Consider the following 19,842-nt stretch of genomic DNA (forward strand, 5'->3'; position numbering starts at 1 on the left):
TTTCAGTGAGCAGAGATCGCACCATTGCACTCCAGTCTGGGCAATAAGAGCAAAACTCTGTTTCAAAAACAAACCACTCAACCCAGAATTCTATATCCAGTGCAAACACACTTAAAGAACAAAGGCAAAATACAAACATCCTCAAATGAAGCAAACCTAAGACATATATTTCTTGCCAGCAGGCCTGCCTGAAAAGAAATGCCAAAGGAAATTCTTGGTAGAAGGGAAATGTTGCCATAGGGAAAGCGGGAACTTTGGGAATTAAATGATAGAGATTGCACAAATGTTTTATCTTTAAAATATAGATGGAGGTGGCTGGGCGTGATGGCTCACACCTGCAATCCTAGCACTTTGGGAGGCTGAGGTGGGCGGATCACAAGGGCAGGAGATGGAGAGCATCCTGGCTAACCCAGTGAAACCCCATCTCTACTAAAAATACAAAAAAAAAAATTAGCTGGGCATGGTGGCAGGCGCCTGTAATCCCAGCTACTTGGGGGTGCTGAGGTGGGAGAATGGCATGAACGCGGGAGGCAGAGCTTGCAGTGAGCCAAGATCACACCACTGCACTCCAGCCTGGGCGACAGAGCGAGACTCCGAATCAAGAAAAAAAAAAAGAAAAAGAAAAAAAAAATATGGCTGGAGGCCGGGTGCGGCGGCTTACACCTGTAATCCTAGCACTTTGGGAGGCTGAGGTGGACAGATCACTTGAGCTCAGGAGTTTGAGACCAGCATGGCGAAATCCTGTCTCTACTAAAGATACAAAAAATGAGCGGGCACCGTGGCTCATGCTAGTACTTTGGGAGGCTGAGGTAGGTGGATCACAAGGTCAGGAGTTCGAGACCAGCCTGGCCAGCATGATGAAAACCCATCTCTACTAAAAATTTTAAAAAATTAGCCAGGCATGCTGGTAGGTGCCTGTAGTACCAGCTACTCCAGAGGCTGAGGCAGGAGAATTGCTTGAACCTGTCAGGCAGAGGTTGCAGTGAGCCAAGATCATGCCACTGCACTCCAGCCTGGGCAACAGAGCGAGAGTCGGGGGCGGGGTGGGGGGAACCCAAAAGCAAACAAAACTCAATAGTAAGAAAACAAACAGGCCGGGCACGATAGCTCATTCCTGTAATCCCAACACTTTGGGAGGCCGAGGGAGGTGCATCACCTGAGGTCAGGAGTTGATGACCAGTCTGGTCAACATGGTGAAACCCCCTCTCCACTAAAAATACAAAAATCAGCCGGTGTGGTGGCACGTGCCTGTAATCCCAGCTACTTCGGAGGCTGAGGGGTTGAATCGCTTGACCTGGGCGGTGGAAGTTGCAGTGAGCTGAGATCATGCCACTGCACCCCAGCCTGGGTGACACAGCATGACTCCATCTCAAAAAAAAAGAAAAGAAAAAAGAAAACAACCCAATTTTGTAAAGTGCGCAAAATACATAAACAGACATCTCATCAAAGACGCTATATAGATGGCAACTAAACACATGGGGAAAAAATGCTTATCATCATCAGCCACTAAGGAAATGAAAGGAAAACCACTATTAGATATGTCTACAGATCTATTAGAACAGCTAAAATAAACTTTTTTTTTTTTGAGACGGAGTCTCGCTCTGTCACCCAGGCTGGAGTACAGTGGCGCAATCTCGGCTCACTGCAAGCTCCGCCTCCCGGGTTCACGCCATTCTCCTGCCTCAGCCTCCCGAGTAGCTGGGACTACAGGCGCCTGCCACCTTGCCCGGCTAGTTTTTTGCATTTTTTAGTAGAGACGGGGTTTCACCGTGTTCGCCAGGATGGTCTCGATCTCCTGACCTCGTGATCCCTCCATCTCGGCCTCCCAAAGTGCTGGGATTACAGGCTTGAGCCACCGCGCCCGGCCAAAATAAACTTTTTTAAAACTAAGCTGGGGCTGGGCGTGGTGGCTCACACCTGTATCCCAGCACGTTGGGAGGCTGAGGCAGGTGGATCACCTGAGCTCAGGAGTTGGAGACCAGCCTGGCCAACCAGCAAGGTGAAACCCCATCTCTACTAAAAACACAAAAATTAGCTGGGTGTGGTCGTGGGTGCCTGTAAGCCCAGCTACTCAGGAGGCTGAGGCACGAGAATCACTTGAACCCAGGAGGTGGAGGTTGCAGTGAGCCAAGATCGTGCCATTGCACTCCAGCCTGGGCAACAAGAGCAAAACTCTGTCTCAAAAACAAAGAAGAAAAGGTTTTAAAAATTGATAAACCACTAGCGAGAGAGAGGACACATCAGGCATGAGAGAAGTGACATCATCACAGACTGTGCAGACATTAAAATGCACAGGCATATTAGGAACTAGATATTACTAAGGCAGTAAACCAGACCACTGGCAAATGTGTGGAAAAACACAATTTACCAACTATTAGTTGATAATACTGATACATATCTTCTGTGTGCCAGGACCTTGAGGCCCAGCTCCAGGCAGAAACTTAGTGGTTGGGAAGGCATCAAATGTCAGATGGCACAAAGGGGACTCAGAGCCCAGGGATAATGAGAAAGAACACAGAGGAATCCAGCCATTTCCACAGTGTCCAGCTCTGCTGTGGGAGGCTGGGAACAGCCTAGCACTACCACCCTGTGACTGGGAGGACAAGACCACAAAATGCAGCTTTTCCTGAACCTCCTCTTGGTGATAAGGTTGATGTGGTCAAGGTAGAGGTGGGTATGTCTGGAGCCTCAAGCAACCTGCCCATACCTGCTGGGACCAGGCCAAGGTGCCCAGTGAGTAAGAGGCAGCGTCCTGGAAGATCACAGAGGAAAGAGGCCCTGAGAAGCGTTGGTTGGCCGGGTGCTGTGGCTCCCACCTGTAATCCCAACACTTTGGGAGGCTGAGGCAGGGGGATTACTTGAGCCCAAGAGTTCAAGACCACCTGGGCAACATAGTGAGACTCATCTCCACAAAAAATAAATAATAGAAAGAAAAATGTGAGTTGGCCAGGCAAGGTGACTCATGCCTATAGTCCTAGCTACTCAGGAGGCTGAGGTGGGAGGATCACTTAGGGCCAGGAATTCAAGACAAGCTTGGGCAACATAGCTCTACAAAAAATCATAATTTCTAGACGTGGTGATGCATGCCTAGGCTCCCAGCTACTTGGGAGGCTGAGGCAGGAGGATCACTTGAGCCTGGGAGATCGAGGCTGCAGGGAGCCCGACTGCACCACTGCGCTCCAGCCTGGATGACAGAGTGAGACCCTGTCTCAAAAAAGAAAAGGAACCCATCCACTTTCAGGACACAGGATTCCAGCCCACTCAGCCCTGGGAGTCCAAGACATTTTAAACAAACTCTCTCTTCACATTTATTAATTCCTGGCAGGAATGAGGGAGCGCCCTCCGGCCCCCCAGGGAGCCCAGCCTTCTGCTGCAACAGGAGGGTGGGAGCCAGTCCAGAATCCCCCGCACTTCTGAGGACACCAGCAGCACTCTGGGCGCGCGGCTGCATCAGCTTTCTAGACGACGGGAGAAAAGAGAAGTCGGTGGAGGAGGGGAAAACCTATACCCTCCTTCCTGCGGAAATCAAGGCAGACCTCCCTGACGCCCCCGGGAAGGAAGCGCGTGATGGGCTGCCAGCCGAGACCCCCATCTGCGCCTCCAGCTGCAGCGCCTTTGCTGGGCGCTTCCTCGCCCGCGATTCCCCCACGAGCCCTGGGGAGACCCAGCGCTAACCACAGTGCCCAGGGGAGGAGCCGGGAGAGGCCCTCCTGGAGGTGGGCACAGCCCAGGCAAACGCCGGCGGATGGGAACCAGGGAAACGTCACCTGCCACCAGGAGCTCCACGGGGTCGCTGAGCTCCGACTCGAAGGTGTTGGGCCCCCAGGAGCGGTAGCGGCACCTGTAGCTGCCAGCGTGCTGGGGCCCCACGGAGGTCAGCTCGAGGTTCGCAGCAGCCTCGGGGGTGCGGACCGTCTCCACGGCCTTCGTCTCGCCCTCGCGCAGCAGCTCGAAGGTGACGTCGGGGATGGGGCCCTCGCAGCGCAGGACGGCGTCTCGGCCCGCCAGCACCGCCCCACTCCACGCTGCCCGGAGCTGAGGCCTGGGAGCGGGTCCTGGGCGGAGCGGGCGGGTAGTCGGGCCCCGCCACACCCCAGGCCGCGCCCGCACCTGCGCCTCAGCCCCGGCTTCATCTTCCCTCTGTCTTGTTCCTGAGCGCAGACGGCTCCTCCGGCCCCGCCGAGCTGCGCCCGCTGCCTTCACACCCTGGACATCCGCGCGACACCTCTGTGTCTGGTGTTCCCCGCACCCCTCCCCGGGACCGTGGAAGTCCCCGATTCGGGCCTGCTCTGGGGTTTCTGGGGTCCCCAGCCTCGGTCACTCGGACGGGTGAAGGGAAAAAGAAATGATGGAGAAAACGGTGCTCCTTCAGGGAGGAACCAAAAAAGGACATACCATTTATGTCAACAGATGAGGTTTTTTCCCTCCATAAGTTTAACTTAAATTTAAAAGTGTATTTAAGGTGCCGGGAGGGGGGGGGGGGAGAGAGAGAGAGAGAGGAAAAGAAAAGAAAAGAAAGAGAAAGAAGAAAGGAAAGGAAAAAAGAAAAGAGAAAAAAGAAAAAACAGTGCTCCCAGCAAACAGCACGAACTCAAGGTCTGGGGGTCAGACCTGTGCTCTCAGGCTCCCCTGGGCTCTGAGTCCTGGAGACGTCGATGAGGAAATCAGAGGGACAAACAGAGCTGGGGAAGGCGGGGCTGGGGAGAAGGACATCAGCCGTGCGCCTGCTGGCCCGGGCCGGGGCTGGGGGGCCAGTATGACGACTGACATGGCCAGTAAGAACAGAGCAGCCACAGAGCTTCATGGATCTGACCAAGAAAACCTGGGTCCAGCCTCCCTGCTCCTGACTACGATGCTACACATGACCTACAGGCTTGGACCCGCGGGAAATAAGCCAAAATTCCAGGCGTCCCCAGGACCCTCGACCACCGATCGCCTGCTCCCTGCCAGAGTAGTTGATGGGGGCTGAACCAAGGCCCAGAGCGCCGCCGTCAGACGCCCAAGGAAAGGCTGGCAAAGGCAGGAGGCCCCGAGGAGCACCGAACCCGCGCCCGCCCTCGCTGGTGCCCCGCCAGCTCACCGTCCACGCGCAGCTCCAAGCGCTCGCTGGGCGCGGAGCCCCCAAAAGGCGGCTTCAGGTCCACGTAGACGCAGCTGTAGTTGGCAGAGTCAGCCACCGAAATGTTGTGCAGCTCGAAGAGCGCCTCGGTCCCAGCGGGGCTCTGGAAACGGTGCACGCGTAGCCCGCCCCTGTCCTCGCGCACCAGGGCGAAGCGCGCGCCCTCCAGGGGCGACAGGCACCGCAGCCGCACGCGCGTGCCGGGCTCCGGGTTCCGACTCGCAGGCTCCGCAGTGAACTCCGGCGCAGGTAGCGTCTCTGCGGAGCAGCACGCGGGCTGACCCGGGCGCCGAGCGGGTGGCTCGGCCCTAACGCGTGGTCTGGCCTCGCGCTCTTTGCTTTGGCTGAGTCTTCTGCCCGCATTGATCTGGCCAGCTTCCTCCCTCGCCTCCTCCGGCCCCGCCCCACCTTTCCATCCCAGTCCTTCTTGGATATCTCACACGCACGCACCCTTTCACTGTTTCTTAGTAATTTGTCTATAGACACAGACGGGAAGCGGGGACGGGGACATGTTTTGTGCATGGCTTGATGCCTGGTGCACGATGCCGCTCAGTAGTGGATTTGCTCCCCGAGCGTCTTCTGGGCACCGCCCCAATGCCCGCGCCACCGAGGGGCCCCTGTGGTCCGCTGGGCATGGGGTTCGCTGTCCGGTGCTCAGAGTTTGCTAACCACCATCAGGCCAGGGCAAGCGAGCAGAGGAGCTGCCTCAGGACAGGCCCTCAGTGCCCACGCAGACCTGGCACCCGGGATAGGACCCCGGCCAGGTGGTGCCCCCTGTGGTCTGGGCCAGACCTGTTCACACAGTTATTCTTTGTGGGGCCTGAAGATTGCCAAGCTCAGCGTCCCATTGGCAGTTCAGGACCTTTAATGGTGGGGGGGGGGCGCGGTGGGCGGGTAAAGTTGGGATTGGACCCTGGCCCAGAGCGCTGCACTTCCCCAAGCTCTACACCTGGTACTGCTCCTGCTCCCCAGGGACCCAGTCGAGCCCCTGTCCCTGCTGGCCCCGGCTCACCATCGCTCAAAATCAGCTCGACTGGCGTGCTGTCCCCAGACCAGATGTTTTCGTTGTCACGCAGGTGGTAGCGGCAGGTGTAGTGACCTCCATCCCCCAGGGCCACCGCGTTCAGGTGGAAGAAGATGCGGTCTGGGCTGGTGCTGCTCCTGGGTACCAGCAGCTCTTTCTCCCTGCGCCGCAGCTGGAAGTGCACTCCACTCAGGGGAGCCACGCAGGTGAGGGTCACCTTGTTGCCGGGGCGCAGGACTTGGGCGGGCTCTCCATGGTGCATCAGCGCAGGCGGTGGTGGTGCAGCTGCAATGCAGGCAGCATTACTGGGCTGCCCCACACCTGGAGCTGCCCTCTGCCCAGTCCCCAGATCTCTGCCCTCCAGGTGGCAGCCCCAGGAACACCTTTCCATTCATTCTTTTTTTTTTTTTTTGAAACGGAGTTTCGTTCTTGCGACCCAGGCTGCAGTGCAGTGGCACCATCTCGGCTCACTGCAACCTCCGCCTCCTGGGTTCAATGGATTCTCCTGCCTCAGCCTCCCAAATAGCTGGGACTACAGGCACCTGCCACCACACCTGGCTAATTTTTCTATTTTTAGTAGAGACAGGGTTTCACCATGTTGGCCAGGCTGGTCTCAATCTCTTGACCTCATGATCCACCGGCCTCAGCCTCCCAAAGTGCTGGTATTATAGGCATAAGCCACGGGACCCGGCCCACCCTTCCATTCTTTGGCATCCCCTGGCCAAACTCCTTTGCAACCATCAGACCCAAGCAACTGTGTGGCCAGAATCCTGGACCTGGTCCTGGACAGGGGCATTCAGCATGGAGGTCAAGGTCAATGTGGTCATGCCCCCTGTAACCCCCTCCCCAATATCTCCCAGAGATGATTCCCACAGTCACCGAGCTCCTCAATGATCACGGTAGCGCTGGGCTCAGAGAGGGCGCCTGCCACATGGGTCCGGTAGCTGCAGCTATAGTTGCCAGCCCGGTGGACAGGGAAGGCAGCCTCCACATCCTCCTGGGCCTCAGGCATCTCCAGAAATTCATGGTCGCCTTCCCGCCTCAGCAGAAAAGTCACACCCAGAAGCCCGCCTCGGCACACTGCTGTTGTGTTCAGGCCGGGTGTGATCCAGGACACAGGCGTCATTGAGAGCCAGGGAGGAGGCAAGGACTCTGTGGGTGGGGTGGAGTTGAAGAGTGGTTCTGCATAACACGGGAGACACGGGAAGCCCAGCAGAACCTGGGCCCCATCCTCAAAAAATGTGAGGGAGACAGGGATGGAGGGCATTGCTGGGAAAAGGCAGCCAGGCACTGGTGGAAACAAGGCGTACAGCAAGAGAAAGGAGTGTGTGGGAGCTGTATGGCATGCCGGGCCTGCTGGGGACACAACCATTTATTCCTCACAACACTCTGGGGTTAGCACAGGTATCATCCCATTTAACAGATGGGAAGATTGAGGCTCAGAGACATCAGGTGACTTGGAGGACGGGAGGCCCCCAGTCAGTCACCTACTCACTGCCTCCTGGCCCCCAATTCATGCCCTGGCTTACTTGGCCCCCTCAGTTCCAGGAGCTTGCTCAGCTTGCTCCATCCTGTGAACAACCCTGAACGGCAGCGGTAGCGGCCCCGGGTGTCACCCGTCAGCAGGAACTGGTGCTTGATGGCAGGTGAGTCAAGGTGCACGGACTCCTGGGCCACCCCATTCTTGAACAGCTGGAAGTCTGGGGTCACCAGGCGGGCCTGGCACGTCAGCATCACATTGGCCGAGGGTTTCAGCAGCGATTCGGACTCTGCCCACAGGCTGGGCTGGGTCTCATAAACTGCAAGGGGTGGCTGGGATCAGCTCAGGGCCACAGGGACAGGGCTCACCCACAGCCTGGGCCCACCATTCCCAGACCTCAGCCCTGCACTCACATGTGGCTGCTTCTGTCACCGGGCCCATGGGGAGACCTGCGGAGACAGCCCCTGTGAGGCTCCCGTTCCAGCCCCTTCCCGACCCAGGGACCCAGACCCTGGGAGGCCTCACCCCAGAGCAAGAGGAAGGCCACCAGTATGGACATGATGGTCGTGCTCACTCCGGTGCAGTATCTCGGGTAAGCGTCTGAAGCAGTGAGGCCCCAGGGGAGGGTGGCAGAGGCAGCTCGGACACTGACCTCTTCCCGTGTTTGTCCTTCCCGGAAGGCGAGGGCAGGGCCCCCATGGGGTGAGGGCAAAGGGCTAACTTCTGAGGCCTCAGGATGCTCAGCAACAATTATGATCAATAATCATGGATAATTAATAAACTAAATCAACAACGAGTCATAAAATGATGCTAAAACCACCTCCTCCTCATTTCAGTGCTAGATCCTGTTCTAGAATGGGACCCTGAACTCTCCCCACTCTGCCTGGAGCTGCTGAGGTCAAGTGGACAGTGTCAGGGCTGAAGCCCGGTAAGCCCCTCCCTGTCACACCAAACCGCACGTGTATTTGGGGATTAGCCCCAGCTCAGAGCCAGGCTCTCTGAATTCTTGAGAAATCTGAACATTTCCTGCCACACCCCCACCCCAGGGAAACGGCAGCAACCCTTTGAGGAAGATACACTGTCTATTCTTGCCTCAGGACTGGTTCTTCCTTAAAAAAGATTGTTTTCCGCCGGGCGCGGTGGCTCAAGCCTGTAATCTCAGCACTTTGGGAGGCCGAGACGGGCGGATCACGAGGTCAGGAGATCAAGACCATCCTGGCTAACACAGTGAAACCCCGTCTCTACTAAAAATACGAAAAATTAGCCGGGCGAGGTGGTGGGCACTTGTAGTCCCAGCTACTCGGGAGGCTGAGGCAGGAGAATGGCATAAACCTGGGAGGCGGAGCTTGCAGTGAGCTGAGATCCGGCCACTGCACTCCAGCCTGGGCGACAGAGCAAGACTCCGTCTCAAAAAAAAAAAAAAAAAAAAAGATTGTTTTCCCTGCAACTGAGGGGCCATGTGTCTGGGGACTGACCCGGGCCTGTAAACTGAGTATCACGTGTGAATCTTGCAGTTGCCTCGTAAACAGAACCCCATTCTCTCCAACCACCCCTTATCCGTCCAGAGTTCTAACTAGTCTGGCATGCTGCAAATGGACAAGTGTGAAATACACTCCCAAGAGATACTACTATGCTTCAAAAGAACTGCGAGGTTTTCATTCATGTAATTGGCATAAACCTGGGGAACAAGGATGGCGACGGCATCTAAGGGTAATTGATCAAGGAGGATGGGACACAACAGTAGACTGGATCAAGTCCATCTACAGGAGACGACTTACAAAGATTCAATTTAAGATGTAAGCGGCCGGGCGCGGTGGCTCAAGCCTGTAATCCCAGCACTTTGGGAGGCCGAGACGGGCGGATCACGAGGTCAGGAGATCGAGACCATCCTGGCTAATACGGTGAAACCCCGTCTCTACTAAAAAATACAAAAAACTAGCCGGGCGACGAGGCGGGCGCCTGTAGTCCCAGCTACTCGGGAGGCTGAGACAGGAGAATGGCGTGAACCCGGGAGGCGGAGCTTGCAGTGAGCTGAGAGCCGGCCACTGCACTCCAGCCTGGGTGGCAGAGCAAGACTCCGTCTCAAAAAAAAAAAAAAAAAAAAAAAAAAAGATGTAAGCTTGTGCAGCTTGAAAGATACTGAGTTTGTCTGACAGCTTGACTAAGACCTGGACTCAGTGGTGGCCCAAATTCAATGAGGTTGAATTGCTAGAACTCCCTTGGTACAGGGAGAGTAGGAATTTTGGAGAAAGGAATCCAAAAGCTTAGGGATACAGGAAACGTTGAAGTGGGTTTAACGTATACATTCAGCATGTGCCAGATCACGTACACACACAGAGTACCAAGGAGGATATCTTTGTTACAAAAGCACTGGGAAATGCATTAGCCAGTGGGGCACCCGTATCCCTGAATCTTGCTGCAGTGGCAGTCCTCTGAAGGGCAGTACGGCCCTCGGAGTTGCTGCCATTGAAACGGCCTCTCTGATTTTGGTGATGAAAGATGGACGTAACAGAGCTCAAATAACAGGGCCTACCTGCCAGAGATAAGACTTGGATTCATCATGATTGGCAGCAGGAACAAGGAGGTGATCCGAATGTTTTAACCCTCAGGGAAGGAAGGATTGCTTCTACTAGGGAGAAAGGCTCAGGATTACTTGGAAGGTTGAAGATTCTCTTTTTTTTTTGAGATGAAGTCTCTTTCTGTTGCCCAGGCTGGAGTACAGTGGTGCAGTCTCAGCTCACTGCAACCTCTGCCTTCTGGGTTCAAGCTATTCTCCTGCCTCGGCCTCCTGAGTAGCTGGGACTACAGGTGTGCAACACCACGCCCGGCTAAATTTTTGCATTTTTAGTAGAGACGGCATTTCACCCTGTTAGCCAGGATGGTCTCGATCTCCTGACCTTGTGATCCGCCCGCCTCGGCCTCCCAAAGTGCTGGGATTACAGGTGTGAGCCACCGCACCTGCCTGAGATTCTCTTTCAACAACTATTGATTTGGCAAATGCTTTTTTTCCATCAATATGCAAGGACCACCAAAAACCATCTTCTTTCTGCTTGGCAAAGACAAAAGTACACCTTCACAGCTTGCCTCAGGACTAAATCTGCAACTTTTTTTTTCTTAACTCTCCAACCTCGTTATGCAACCCTTCCCTTCCCCTCCCTTCCCCTCCCTTTCTTTTCTTCTCTTTTCTTTTCTTTTCTTCTTTTCTTTCTTTTGAGATGGAGTCTCACTCTGTCACCCAGGCTGGAGTGCAGTGGTGCGATCTCAGCTCACTGCAACTTCTGCCTCACTTATTCAAGCGATTCTCCTAACTCAGCCTCCAAAGTAGCTGGGATTATAGGCATGCACCACCACACTCAGCTAATTTTTGTATTTTTTTAGTAGAAACGGGGTTTCACCACGTGGGCCAGGCTGGTCTCGAACTCCTGACCTCAGGTGGTCCACCTGCCTCGGCCTCCCAAAGTGCTGGGATTACAGGCGTAAGCCACTGTGCCCAGACACAATTTTCTTATTCTGTCATAATCCCTGCGTAGCTCTTGATCATTCTGACTTCCCACAGAATATCATGCCCATCCACTATATGGATGACATCAGGTACTTGGATCACAAAGTGGCGGGTACCTTAGGCAACTAAGTTAAATGCATGCTAAGGGTCCACCTTCTGGTAAAGTGCCTAGTGGTCTGCAGCCTGTTAGGACAGCCCCTTCTAAGAAGATCAGTTGTTGCAATACGCACTATCTACCACTAGGAAAAGGGAACAATGGTTGGTGGGCTTCTGGATTTTGGACACAACGTATACACTCAAGTGTGCTTATCCAGTCCACGTACCATCTACAATTTTTTGTGGAGCTCAGAACAAGAGAAGTCCATATGGCAGGTCCTGGATACAAAGCAAGCTGCCACTTGGACCCTAGGACCCAGAAGATTCAACATGGCTACTGGATCTGGTGCAACCCAGAGTTTGTGGCACATAAGAATACTGAACTGAAGCCAGGCGTGGTGGCTCACACCTGTAATTCTAGCACTGTGGGAGGCCAAGGCAGGAGGAGTGCTTGAGGCCAGGAGTTCAAGACCAACCTGGCAAACACAGCAAGACAGACCCCATCTCAAAAAAAGAGAGAGAGAGAGAAAATACTGTCTCTTCTGTACCCACGCAAAGTTCCAGCAACCACCATGGTTCAGCCTTTAGAGACCCAAGCCCCCCTTCCCAGCTCCTAGGATCTGGTAAAGCCACCTGTCTGCATTGCACCCCCAGCTCGAGGTAGGCCACATCACAGACTCGAATCGCTGCACAGGTCCACGTGCAAGGGACTCTTTGCTCCCCAGTAGAAAAGAACCGGGTGGCGCCAACTGGAGGCCTGTGGATGTGATACTGCGTCCACAAGAAGCCAGCAGTGTGTCAGGCGGGACAGAGTTATCCTTTAAAACGAATCCCAGCCACCACGGTGTAGAGAACCGAGGCAGGACGGAGAACTGGACAGAATTCCGCTCCTCTCCCCCGCCCTAGGCCTCCTGCTACCCTCAGGGTCCCCAGAGCCAGGCCTCTAAACCTCCTAGCCCTTGGCCGGAGACAGAAAACCCGCGTACAACTTCCGTTCTCGCTGGGGTGGAAGGAAGGAGGAGAGGAGACTCATACCCTGCCCTTGTTCCCTGCCGGAGCAATTTCACACAGTTCTCAGAGGGGACCACCACACCTGTCGGAGACCCCAGTTCTTGCCCACCTCTGCATGGGCGAACCTCTCGCCAAAGTGGAGCTTACTATCTTCCCTGAGGTCAAGAGCCCATCCCACATGTCCCAGCCAGGTCTGGGTGGCCGGTGGGGTTATTGTCAAAGGGACTGTGCAGCCAGGGTTCCCCACGCCCATGCCACCCCTGCACTCCCAGCAGGAGGGCGCCCGCACTGGTGGCCCGAAAAAGGCTGGGCCAGCAGACAGTGCACTCACGCCCGGGACCCCGCAGTGCCGCGTGTCCGCGACCTCCCGCTCAGGCGCGTCCTCGGGTCAGGGCGCAGTGTGGCCCCCGTGCCGCTTCTGGTGCTCGTTGAGGTTGGAGCGGTGGCTGAAGGGCTTCCCGCACTCGCCGCAAGCGTAGGGCCTCTCGCCCGTGTGCGTACGCCGGTGGCTTACGAGCTCCGACTTGCGCACGAAGGCCTTGCTGCAGTGGGCGCAGACGAACGGCCTCTCGCCAGAGTGCAGACGCTGGTGCTGGCGCAGCTCGGAGCTGCCGCGGAAGGCCTTGCCACATTCTGCGCAGGCGAAGGGCCGCTCGCCCGTGTGCGTGAGCCGGTGGTGCGCCAGGCCCGAGCTGCCGCGGAAGGCCCTACCGCAGTCGGCGCAGGCGAAGGGCTTGGCGCCCGAGTGCGTGCGCTGGTGGCTGAGCAGGTTCGAGCGCTGGCTGAAGGCCTTTCCGCACTGGGCGCACGCGTGGGGCTTCTCGCCCGTGTGCACGCGCCGGTGCTCCGCCAGGTAGGAGCCCATGACGAAAGCCTGGCCGCACTCCGAGCACTCGAAGGGCCGCTCGTCCGTGTGCGTGCGCTGGTGCTGCAGGAGCTGCGAGCTCTCGCGGAAAACCTTTCCGCACTCGGCGCAGGGGAAGGGCTTCTCGCTGCTGTGCGTGCGCCGGTGCTGCCGCAGCCCCGCCACGCGCACGAAGGCCTTGCCGCAGTCGGGACAAGCGTGTGGCCGCGCGCCGGCGTGGATCTTCAGGTGCTCAGCCAGGTTGGAGCTCTGGCTGAAGGCCTTGCCGCAGTCCGGGCAGGCGTGTGGCCGCGCGCCCGTGTGCACGCGCTGGTGCTCCAGGAAATTGGAGTTCCAGCTGAAGGCCTTGCCGCAGTCTGGGCACTCGTAGGGCTTCTCGCCCGTGTGCGTGCGTCGGTGCTGCACCAGCGTGGTGCTTCGACCGAAGGACTTGCCGCAGTCCGGGCAGCGGAAGGGCTTCAGGCCGCTGTGTGTCTCCTGGTGGTGGATGAGCTGCGAGTGCGCGCGGAAGGCCTTGCCACACTCCCCGCAAGCGTAGGGCTTCTCCCCGCTGTGGATGCGCTGGTGCTGGCTGAGGTTGGAGCTCCAGGCGAAGGCCTTGCCGCACTCGGGACACGTGTACGGTTTCTCGCCTGTGTGCACGCGACGGTGCTGCAGCAAGTAGGAGCTCTGGCTGAACGCCTTGCCGCACTCCCCGCACCGGCAGCCCGGCTCCTCTGGGAGAGGCGAAGGGCGCAACGTCCAGTCTACATACTCCCCGGGGCCCAGCCCTGTCCCGCCCACCATCTGCGGGGCCCAGCTCCCTGTCGGGGCCCCCCTGTTCGTCCGCCGCCCCCAGTGTGGCTTGCTGCCGCTCGCTGTCCCCTGCCTCCCCTGGGACCTCCGTGGAGTCTTCCCAGGCCCCCCAGCCTCCAGACACAGCCCCCTCAGAGGGGCGCCTCGTGGCAGTCTTCACACTGCAGAGGCCCCGGCCTTCCTTTGGGGCCATCTGCAGGTTCCACCCTCCTGGGGACTCCATCTCGCGCCTGTGACCTAAAACAGGAGAGAAAAGGTAGGTGCCTTAGAGAATACAAAGAACACCAGACAGAGGGCCTTTGGGAGACATGACGGTGGGTGGGCTGTCATCCCCACTCTTCTCCTCCACGGGCCTGGATGCCCAGTGCCCTCTGGAGCCTGAAGCAGGAAGTTCAGCAGGCGGGCTAGACACTCAGGGGACGGGCCAGCACTCTGGGCCTGCCTGACAGGGCCACGTGCACATCCCCACACCTGGCCCCGCCCAGCAGGAGGGGAGGGGGCGCCAGCATCGTGGAAGGACTCAAAGCTGCCCACGCACCTGCACTGGCCGTACTGTGGCACCACTCTCCTCCCCTTGCTTGATTCCTGCTGCAGCCGCTCCACCAGGGCGGTGGCCTCCTTAGGACTGCCTGGCCACTGCTCCTGCACCTAGACCTGGATCTCCGGGAGCAGTGTGCCCAATAACAGCTCCAGCACCAAGAGCTCCAGCATCTGCTCCTTGGAATAGGCCTTGGGCATCAGCCACTGGCAACACAGTTCACACAGCTGAGCCAGGGCCCCTGAGGGCCCTGCTGCCTCCTCGTAGGGGAACCCCCAGAAGCGCTGGCCAGGGCTCTTGGAGCTGGGCTCACCCACCATCAGTTCCAGTGGACTCTGGAGGACCTGAGGGGCCAGGGCTGATGCCCCACTCGTCTGGGCAGCCATCCTGCCCCTTCCCCGGGAGGGAAAGGCAGCTGCATGGCCCAGGGTACTTTCTCTGGAGCTGGAAACAAAGGTGAGCCTGTGAGCACAGCAAGGCCACGAAGGCCCCCTCCTTGGGACCACCTGAGACTGAGTAAAAATGGAAGAATGGGGGTATCAGCACTTCTGGCCCCCAGCGTCAGCATCTTTGCCCACCTGTGTGTCCAGGTGCCTGAGGGACACAATGAGGTGCCATGGCTGCTTGTACCATCCATTCCCCTCTCCCTGCTTTTCTTGAGGGTCCCTGCCCTGCCCTGTCTCCTTGGCTCCCTTCATCCCACACACAGAACACCTAAGGCAGAGATTGTGAACAGGACACCCGGAGTCAGACCAGCAGATGGGTCCTGTTTGTCCCCTCCAGGAAGTGTTTTAAAAATGTAAGTTAGGCCAAGCACGGTGGCTCACGGCTGTAGTCCCAGCACTCTGGGAGGCCGACACAGGCAGATCACGAGGTCAGGAGTTCCCCAAGACCAGCGTGGCCAACACGGTGAAACCCCCTCTCTACCAAAAAATACAAAAATTAGGCAGGTGTGGTGGCAGGTGCCTGTAATCCCAGCTGCTCGGGAGGCTGAGGCAGAGAACTGCTTGAACCTGGGAGGTGGAGGTTGCAGTGAGCCGAGATCATGCCACTACACTCCAGCCTGTGTGACAAAGTGAAACTCTGTCCCAATAAAATAAAAAGAGAATAAAGTACTGATACACACTACAAGGTGAATGAATCTTGAAAATATTATGCTAAGTATAAATGAAAAAATTCAGCCACAAAATACTTCGTATTATGTGATTCCATTTATATGAAATGTCCAGAACAGATAAATCTGTAAGAGACAGAAAGTAGATTAGTGTTTGCCAGGATCTAAAGGGAAGACAGAAATGGGAGATACAGCTGTGGGAGTGATGAAAATATTCTGGAATTAGTGGTGATGACTGTGCAATACTGAATATACTAAAAACCACTGAAGCATACACTTTAAAAGGATGAATTTTATGGTATTTATGTTTTTTAAAAAGTTACCAATCTCAAAAGCTTAAAAACTGTATGACTCCATTTATGCAATTCTTTTTTTTTTTTTTTTGAGACAGGGTCTGGCTCTGTCACCCAGGCTGGAGTGCAGTGGTATGATCTCATCTCCCAGGCTCAAGCCATCTTCCCACCTCAGCCTCCCAAGAAGCTAGGACATCAAGTGCGTGCCACCATACCTGGCTAATTTTTTATTTTTTTATTTTTGAGATGGAGTTTCCCTCTTTCGCTCAGACTGGAGTGAAGTGGCGCAATCTCGGCTCACTGCAGCCTCTGCCCCAGGATTCCAGCGATTTTCCTGCCTCAGCCTCCCCAGTAGCTGGGATTACAGGCATCTGCCACCAGGCCTGGCTAATTTTATTTTATTTTTTAGTAGAGACGGGGTTTCACCACGTTGGCCGGGCTGGTCCTGAACTTTTTTTTTTGAGAGGGAGTCTTGCTCTGTTGCCCAGGCTGGAGGGCAGTGGCACCATCTTGGCTCATTGCAAGCTCTGCCTCCCGGGTTCACACCATTCTCCTGCCTCAGCCTCCCAAGTAGCTGGGACTACATTCGCCTGCGACCACGCCCTGCTAATTTTTTGTGTTTTTAGTAGAGACGGGGTTTCACCATGTTAGCCAGGATGGTCTCGATCTCCTGACCTCGTGATCCGCCCTCCTCCGCCTCCCAAAAGTGCTGGGATTACAAGCGTGAGCCACCGCGCCCAGCCTGTCAGCCGGTCCCGAACTCTTGACCTCAGGCAATCCACCCACCTTGGCCTCCCAAAGTGCTAGTATTACAGGTGCCAGACACCTCGCCCAGCCTATGCAACATTCGTGAAATGACAAAATGGTAGACATGAGAACAGATTACTAGTTGACAAAAAGAGGTTAACAGGGGGCAGAGGTAGGAGGGAAGGGTATGCGGCTCTGAAAGGGCAACACGGGGATCCTGTGGTAATGGAAATGTTCTGCATATCGGTTGTGATACTGTACTCTAGTTTTTCTTTCTCTTTTCTTTTTTTGAGACAGAGTCTCGCTCTGTTGCCCAGGCTGGAGTGCAGTGGCGCGATCTCTGCTCACTGCGACCTCTGCCTCCTGGGTACAAGCGATTCTCCTGCCTGAGCCTCCTGAGTAGCTGGGATTACAGGCACCAGCCTCCACTCCCATCTAAATTTTGTGTTTTCAGTAGAGATGGGGCTTCACCATGTTGCTCAGGCTGGTCTTTAACTCCTGAGCTCAAGGGATCCACCCGCCTTGACCTCCCAAAGTGCTGGGATTACAGGCATGAGCCACCGAACCTGACCTCTAGTTTTTCAAGATGCCACCCTTAGGGGAACTGGGTAAAGGGTACATAGGGTATGCATTATGTGTTACTGCATGTTAATTTATAATTACCTCAAATCAAAGGTTAAATTTTAAAATGACATCCGATTTCAATAAAAATCCGTATTTATGTATTGAAGACCCAGAAATCCGGGCCCCCAAGGGCCCATGTTTCTTAAGGTGGAGCCAGGCACCGCTGCCCCTTCATCCAGGGCCTGTGCTGTGCGACCGCGACTCGCCAGCCCCCAGCCCCATCTAATAGAGCTGCCGTCCTGAGTCCGTCCTCGTCGTGGGATACCATGTGAGCCCCGGAAGGTCCTTCCTGTCGGCCTCGCTGCTCCAGCCTCCCCGACGTACTCACATCCACGCCGCGTGCCCTTTCTGAACCTGAACGCCTCCTCTTCACCACGACACGATCAGAGCCACCTCCCGCGTCAGTCCCAGTGCCCCAACAACGGGCACTCGTCTGACCCGTCACGGGTATTTGTGTCTCCCCACCAACCCCCAAGGCCTAGAGTGGACAAATACGGGGTGGATAAAGGGGAGGAGGCTGCCGCCGGGTGGCGCGAGGCCTGTGCGGGCAGCTCCGCAGGCTCGGAGGCGAGGCCCAGCCTGGTGAGCTCTGGAACTACGAGGGGCGGGTGGGGGTTGATGAACGAATAAATGAATGTGGGAAGAAATGATGGCGCGGCAGGACATGAAGGCGGAGCCACAAGGCTGGAAGAGTAATGAATGAATGAGTCAAAGAATAAACGAGCAGGAGGAACGATGCTACAGAACTGAACGCCATAAGGTTCGCGTTCACCGAGCGAGCGGCAGACAGGAGCCGTTTCCGCCCCGACCACCGTCGCCTCTGGCCCGTGCAGAGCCACTTCCGGGCCGCTCTGGAGGGCGCGGAGGCCTATCTCTGTGATCCCAGAGGGCACTGCTCAGGGCCGAGCCCCGCCCTGCCCCGCGCGGCGGGAGTGGTTGGAGCCCGAGGACGGATCTGTGCTTGGCCGGAGGGTGTCCGCCGGCGTCACTCACCGTCCTCAGCCCGCCCCTGCGTCCACTACGCGCTGCCTGAGAGGGGCCCGCACGGAGGCACGGGAAATGGTAGGAGGGGGGGTACCGGGTCTCCTGGGAGGCGCGGTTGCATTCGGCGGAGCGGCCCAAAGCCTCGCGGTTCTCCCCACCGCGCCTGCGTAACTGTGGCGCGGCTGCGGGCGCTCGCCTTCTGGTTCCCGTGGTGCGGCGCCAATGCCGAGCTACTCTGGCGTCCTGCGTTGCCATGGATGCGCTCCGCCCCTTCCTGTACCCGGCGCGCCTCTGCGGCACACGTCCAACAGCTACACGGGCGCCCGGGGCTGCCCGCATCGTGAACGCAGGTCGGGCGGATGTAGCTCCTCCCTGGCTGTCCTCCTCCGGCCCCAGGCCGTCTTTACCACCCTGGAAACTCGCTGAGTTCACGCCACTGAGCTGCGTCTCACACCCACGCGCTGTGGAACACCCACTAAGCTGGCATCCCCTAGAGTCGGTGTCTCGGAAGCTAAGCAGGGTCGGGCCTGGTTAGTACTTGGGAGACCGCCTGGGAACAGCGGGTGCTGTTGGCTAAAATAAATAAGCCGGGCGCGGTGGCCCACGCCTATAATCCCAGCACTTTGGGAGGCCGAGGCGGGCAGATCACGAGGTCAGAAGTTTGAGATCAGCCTGACCAATATGGTGAAACCCCGTCTCTACTGAAAATACAAAAATTCAGGTTGTTGGCGTGCGCCTATAATCCCAGCTACTGTGGAGACTGAGGCAGGTGAATCGCTTGAACCGGGGAGGCAGAAGTTGCAGTAAGCCGAGATCGTGCCACTGTACACTCCAGCCTGCGTTACATAGCAAGACTCCGTCTCAGAAAACAACATAGACCGGATGCTGTAAGCTAAAATAAATGAATAGCTAGAGACGGGGTCTCGCTACATGGCCCAGGTTGGTCTTGAACTTCTGGGCTCAAGTGATCCTCCCACCTTGGCCTCCCAAAGTGCTAGGATTACAGACGTGCGTGAGCCACTGCACCCGGCCTCCACGAGCTTTTTTTGTACCAATTTTTCCCAGTTTGTACTAGGGAGCTCTCACCCCAGCCCAGGTGGTTTAGGCAGGTGTGGCTACATGGCCCAGGTCCGCAGCACGGGGCAGTCCATCCCCCTGGCCCTGGCAATGGTCACTTTGGACCTGTTAGCATCATGGGACTTCTCTCTGAACTGTTAGGGACTCTATCTGCTTTGAACCTGAGGCTGTGAGCACCTGTCAGCAGGGGCAGCTGCTGCCTTCTTACCCTCATGAGGGATGAATCTGTTTGAGAATGGAGTCCATACAGAAAAGCAGAACTGAGGGATGGTGTGTTAGTTTCCTGTGGTTATGCAGCAAATTACCACAAATTTGGTGGCTTAAAACAGCAGAAATATATTCTCTCGCAGTTCTGGGGACCAGAAGTCTGACATCGATATAACTGAGCTGAAACAAGATGTTGGCCGGGCGCGGTGGCTCAAGCCTGTAATCCCAGCACTTTGGGAGGCCGAGACGGGCGGATCACGAGGTCAGGAGATCGAGACCCTCCTGGCTAATACAGTGAAACCCCATCTCTACTAAAAATACAAAAACTAGCCGGGCGAGGTGGCGGGCGCCTGTAGTCCCAGCTAC

General features: G+C 56.4%; 2 protein-coding genes across 3 annotated transcripts; both read right to left on the reverse strand.

Annotated features, from left to right (window-relative positions):
• Positions 1-3,281: 3,281 nt before the first annotated feature.
• A1BG (alpha-1-B glycoprotein) lies at positions 3,282-8,294 on the reverse strand. 2 transcript variants are annotated; one of them, XM_033224719.1, is made up of 8 exons: positions 8,276-8,294; positions 8,037-8,072; positions 7,673-7,942; positions 7,023-7,295; positions 6,132-6,428; positions 5,081-5,377; positions 3,768-4,055; positions 3,282-3,458 (listed from the first exon to the last, which is right to left on the reverse strand). In XM_033224719.1, the coding sequence occupies exons 2-8, from the start codon at positions 8,062-8,064 to the stop codon at positions 3,451-3,453; spliced, it is 1,461 nt and encodes a 486-aa protein (XP_033080610.1). In that variant the 5' UTR covers positions 8,065-8,072; positions 8,276-8,294; the 3' UTR covers positions 3,282-3,450. The 2 variants fall into 2 exon arrangements, with proteins under 2 accessions (XP_033080610.1, XP_033080609.1); XM_033224718.1 differs by lacking the exon at positions 8,276-8,294 and adding an exon at positions 8,149-8,239.
• A 3,446-nt stretch (positions 8,295-11,740) lies between these two features.
• Positions 11,741-15,258, reverse strand: ZNF497 (zinc finger protein 497). The gene is given in 2 exon segments (XM_033224726.1): positions 11,741-13,854; positions 13,856-15,258. Coding segments are annotated over 2 exon segments (1,494 nt in total). The 5' UTR covers positions 14,116-15,258; the 3' UTR covers positions 11,741-12,620.
• Positions 15,259-19,842: the final 4,584 nt, after the last annotated feature.

The sequence above is a fragment of the Trachypithecus francoisi genome, unplaced genomic scaffold (assembly GCF_009764315.1).
Source record: "Trachypithecus francoisi isolate TF-2019V2 unplaced genomic scaffold, Tfra_2.0 Lachesis_group12, whole genome shotgun sequence".
Taxonomy (NCBI): Eukaryota; Metazoa; Chordata; class Mammalia; order Primates; family Cercopithecidae; genus Trachypithecus; species Trachypithecus francoisi.